We start from the raw sequence: 5,627 nt of genomic DNA on the forward strand, positions 1-5,627 counted from the left end.
CCATTGTTTGGTGGTATTATTTAAAAGTTACTGTATGGTGGTGGTATTACTTAGTAGTCACTGTATGGTGGTATTGTTTAGTAGCCACTCTATGGTGGTACTATTTAGTAGTCACTGTATGGTGGTATTGTTTAGTATTCACTGTATGGGGGTATTACTTAGTAATCACTGTATGGTGGTATTATTTAGTATTCACTGTATAGTAGTATTATTATTTAGTAGTCACTGTATGGTGGTACTATTTAGCAGTCACTGTATGGTGGTATTATTTAGTAGTCAATGTATGGTGGTATTATTTACTAGTCACTATATGGTTGTACTATATAGTAGTCACTGTATGGTGGTATTATTTACTAGTCACTATATGGTTGTACTATATAGTAGTCACTGTATGGTGGTATTATTTAGTAATCATTGTATGGTGGTATTATTTAGTAGTCACGGTAAGCGTTATTAATTAGTAATCATTGTATGGTGGTATTATTTAGTAGTCATTGTATGGTGGTATTTTTTAGTAGTCATTGTATGGTTGTATTGTTAAGTAGTCATTGTATGGTGGTATTATTTAGTTTTCACTGTATGTTAATATTAATCATTCATTAAATGGGGGTACTATTTGGTCAGAATTAGTCATTGCATGGTGTTATTAGTCATTATTAAATGGTGGTATTACTAAATAGTCGCTGTTTGTATTATAAATTAGCTTTATACTATTATATGTAGATTAGTGTTTGTGACGAGCCAATTATTTGGTGTTGGGGCTACTGCAGAAAAAACATTTATGGATGCAGATTTCCCAATACAGAACATGACTTTGGAGAAATACAGCTATTTTTACTGAACACTGAGACTCAACATTACTCTTCTAGGATCAAAAGAGGAGGAGAAACTGTTGTAAATTTGTATGCGACATGAAGGCGATCTCCTCTTTTTCAGTTACATTCCAACATTCCAGAAAAATGTTGTGTGTCAGCAAAGGTGGCAAATTTAATTTTTTTAACGTAGTTACAAAAGCTAGCACAGTAACTGAATTGATAAATTGCCTCTATTTGTCTAAATTGGAGTGTATTCGGAGTCAGTGCCTAGGGCAGTATGAGCTAGACATGGTTTTTTAGCTGACCATATTTCTTCACATATTACCTGAAAACGATTGTGGAACAGGCATTGAAAATAAATTAATTACAGGAAACATATAGTCACTAGGGTCACAAAATGCAAGTTGTAGATAAATCTCAGAAATACCATCATCTGGACTTGTTATGTCCACAACATCTCTCTTTACCAGTTTACATCTATGGCGTGAAATACATTATAAGCCACTACAGAAGCTGGCAGTGATGATTTGTCTCACTAAAATTCACATATAATCCCACTACTACTACTACTACTACTACTACTACTACTACTACTACTACTGCTACTACTACTACTACTACTACTACTACTACTACTACTACTACTACTACTACTACTGCTACTACTACTACTGCTAATGCTGCTGCTGCTACTGCTGCTGCTGCTACTACTACTACTACTACTACTACTACTACTACTACTGCTACTACTACTACTGCTAATGCTGCTGCTGCTACTGCTGCTGCTGCTGCTGCTGCTGCTACTACTACTACTACTACTACTACTACTACTACTACTACTACTACTACTACTGCTACTACTACTACTGCTACTGCTGCTGCTGCTGCTGCTGCAGCTGCTGCTGCTACTACTACTACTCCTGCTGCTGCTGCTACTACTACTACTGCTACTACTGCTGCTGCTGCTACTGCTGCTGCTGCTGCTGCTACTACTACTACTACTACTACTGCTGCTGCTACAACAACTACTACTGCTACTACTACTTCTACAACAACTACTACTACTACTGCTAATATTAATAATAATGATATCAATAATAATAATTATATTAATAATAATAACACTTATTATAATGACAATAATCAGTGGCAAATACAATATTAACTATTTTATACTCTGTGGATAGACAAAAACACAACCTGCACCATTCACTGGAATGATCACAATGGTTTTCTGAAATGTGTTTTCCTAACACAACATGCTGGAGTAGAACTGAAAGGCGAGAGCACATTTCAGGAGATATCACGTCATATTTAATCCATCCTAATCTGAGTAAATAATGTTATGGAAACTTCAGATCGTGCATAATCTAGCGTGCATGGTATATTGACCTTATTTCCAGAGCTGGTCTGTAGATGGCACCAAACTCCCTTCCAGCCAGTGCTGCTGTCCAAGGTCCTGGATCGGAGGGTGGCACATGACCAGCAGCAAGTGTCTGAGGATTTCTTAAATGTTGCTTTATGGGCAGCACTATCTGCAAGCAGCGTACCTAATATTCAGAAAGGAATGTATGATGATAAATAGCAGGACACAGAATAAGGACTACTGTCAATGATTTATTTTATGAAGGATACAAACTATTTATCAGGGGCAATAAATGTAATGGCTTGCGCTGTAATGATGTGCATTGTAGGTGTAAACTTTCTGTATGTTAGTAAGATCTGTCACATAGAGCAGGTTGTGAGTGTCAGTGATGTAGTTAAAGGGCTCAGGATCTGCACGCTTATACATGAGCGATCATATGGGAAGATAGAGCACACCAGCCCTAAACTCCAGTGCCAATCTCAGGAGCTCCGCCCGCTTTCCCTATGAAAGGAACTAAAATACAATGCCAGCACAGCGAGGGGGGAAGACTCCCACTGTAAGCTGTTGTAGTTCATTTAGTGGCAAGATAGTGACTGTATTGCCTGTCATTCTTCTTCTCGGCTATGAGCAGCAGAGAAAGCAGGAGCATCAGAGGAGAGGTGGATTTAATCTGCTAGAGAGGTCTTGGTGTCCAGATCCCCCTATAAACGCTGACGTCCTCTGTTCTCCTGTGCACTGTGCTATTCAACTCTTCTGCAGTCGCCAATGATTCGCCGAACCAAGAAACGCAGATTGGAGTGGTATCCATCACCCCTGAAACTATGTCCGATTTAAAGAAGCAGAACTGGAGTGGATGCGTCCTTCCACCAAAAGTGAATTAGCCCCGGACAACCTCAGCCCGACCCTCTCCACCTGGTCTTGTCCTGACCCCCCTCTTAGGACCAGCAGGTCTTCTGCTTAGCTTTGGGATGGATTCTTTCAATAACACTACCTCTTCGGACTACACTTTGGAGAAGAGGAATGGTACTAAGTTTGAGGAGGTCGCCCTCAGCTACCAGATCATCACTTCGCTCTTCTTGGGGACACTGATACTATGTGCGATTTTTGGCAATGCTTGTGTGGTGGCCGCCATAGCTTTGGAAAGGACTCTCCAGACAGTGGCCAACTATCTCATAGGTTCTCTAGCAGTTACCGACTTGATGGTCTCCGTTTTGGTGTTACCCATGGCAGCACTTTACCAAGTACTGAACAAGTGGACACTTGGGCAGGTAACCTGTGAAATTTTTATTTCTTTAGACGTTTTGTGTTGTACTTCTTCCATTCTTCATCTGTGCGCTATAGCTTTGGACAGATACTGGGCTATAACAGATCCAATAGACTACGTGAACAAGCGGACTCCTAGACGAGCGGCTATTCTTATTAGTCTGACATGGGCTATAGGCTTTTCAATATCAATCCCACCAATGTTGGGTTGGAGAACACACGAAGATAGGTCTGATCCTGATGCTTGCAAAATAAGTGAAGACCCTGGTTACACCATCTACTCCACGTTTGGTGCGTTCTACATCCCACTGATCCTCATGTTGATATTGTACGGGAGGATATTTAAAGCAGCCAGATTCAGGATTCGAAAAACAGTTAAAAAAACGGAAAAAAAGAAAGTGGCTGATACTTCTCTGTCAGTCTCCCCATCCACCATACAGAGGAAAAGCAACGGGGAGCCCGGCAAAAACTGGAAAAGAAGTGTAGAGCCCAAGCCAACTACTTGTGTGAACGGGGCAGTGAGGCACGGGGAGGATGGTGCTGCCCTGGAGATCATTGAGGTCCATCAGTGTGTTAACTCCAAAAACCACCTGGCACTGCCAAACCACTCGAGTGACAACCCATCTGCTCCATGCTTCGAGAAGAAGAACAACAACGACAAAAGCACAGATGCCAAAAGGAAGGTGGCACTAGCCAGGGAGAGGAAAACTGTTAAAACTTTAGGTATTATCATGGGCACCTTCATTTTCTGCTGGTTACCCTTCTTCATCGTTGCTCTGGTTTTGCCCTTTTGTGAATCCTGCCACATGCCACGCTTGCTATATGACATTATAAACTGGCTAGGCTACTCAAACTCTCTCCTTAACCCCATCATATACGCTTATTTTAATAAAGATTTCCAAAGTGCATTTAAGAAAATCATCAAGTGCAAATTCTGTAGACAATGAGAAGAGATCTCCCTTTGTTGCCTGCCTTGTTTCATTACCAAGCCCATTGTTTTTGGTTTTATTTTCATGCTTGTGTCCTTGAAAGCCTTGATGAAATGTCCAACTAAGGGTTAATGAGCTCTGGCACTTGATGGTGGACTATGATTTCTATGTGTTGAACTAAATAAATCCTTGTTCAATGGCTGCCATTATTTTAATGTGAAAAATATACTGTCTGTATATAAATATATATTGGATATTTTTTCATGGCCACTGATGGCAGTGGAGTCATTTTGATTTAGTCTTCTGAAACTATTTGCACAGACCAAGGGGCTGACGAACTGTTGGTTACTGATACTCAATGTGTATTAAATAAAGCAGCTAAGTGTGCCCTGGTACTGGCACAGAGTTGCCATTATGTTACAACTTTTTTTTTTCTTTGCCCACTCAGTTACATTTTGAGGGGGTGATGGGCTTTGTAGATCTTTGTTTACAAGTCCCATCCCCCACCTCAAGTTATTATAATAAATCATCCTATGCATAAACTGGACTGTCTATAATTCTTTTGAATGAAATAAGATTGTCTAAAAAAAACAGAGAAACTCTAGAACAGTGAGTATTGTATGTAGACATGTAATTATGGCCTGAATGTACAGTATTAAATTGCAATATTCGCTGGTGATAATAACTATTCGCAAGTTTATTAAAAATAAACTTTGCCTTGCAGTGCAAAAAATGGCATTTGTCTTGTGTAATGCAAACAAAACTAAAATTGCACAGTTTTTGTGAAATTATTCAGGGGGTTATTATTTATAGATGGAGGAGAGTTTTCTACTGGAATAGTCAAATTGAATGAGCAGGTTGTGGAGTCTACAACTACAGATGTAGCAGAGCTGAATTTGTCATGTAACTCATTGGGATGCATTGTTTGTGCAGTGTGATAATGTAGTCATTCTACTTGCAGTCCCATGCAAATTTACAAACTATGATATCACAGCTAGCTGTGACAAATACCAATCTCAGCACTGCTACATATATGTAAATGCTCATACAGCGCCCTACCATTGGTATTTGGATATAAAACAAGCAAACAGACTCATATGTGTTAATGGCTCCGTGCCTTTCTACTCAGAGACCACAGCATAGGCTGCAGAGGTTGCCTACCTCTCACCTAGAACAGATTAAAACACATTAACCCCTTCTGGTTATTTTCTTACTGACTGTTGATGTCTAAGTTATCATGTTCAGCCACACTGA

General features: G+C 39.8%; 1 protein-coding gene across 1 annotated transcript; it reads left to right on the forward strand.

The window, feature by feature from the left end:
* Nucleotides 1-2,544: 2,544 nt before the first annotated feature.
* On the forward strand, nucleotides 2,545-5,095 carry HTR1A (5-hydroxytryptamine receptor 1A). Its single transcript, XM_075839184.1, has one exon. It carries the CDS (start codon nucleotides 3,150-3,152, stop codon nucleotides 4,389-4,391), a length of 1,242 nt encoding a protein of 413 aa, XP_075695299.1. The 5' UTR covers nucleotides 2,545-3,149; the 3' UTR covers nucleotides 4,392-5,095.
* The last annotated feature ends 532 nt before the right edge of the window (nucleotides 5,096-5,627 follow it).

This window comes from Rhinoderma darwinii, chromosome 1, assembly GCF_050947455.1.
Source record: "Rhinoderma darwinii isolate aRhiDar2 chromosome 1, aRhiDar2.hap1, whole genome shotgun sequence".
Classification (NCBI taxonomy): Eukaryota; Metazoa; Chordata; class Amphibia; order Anura; family Rhinodermatidae; genus Rhinoderma; species Rhinoderma darwinii.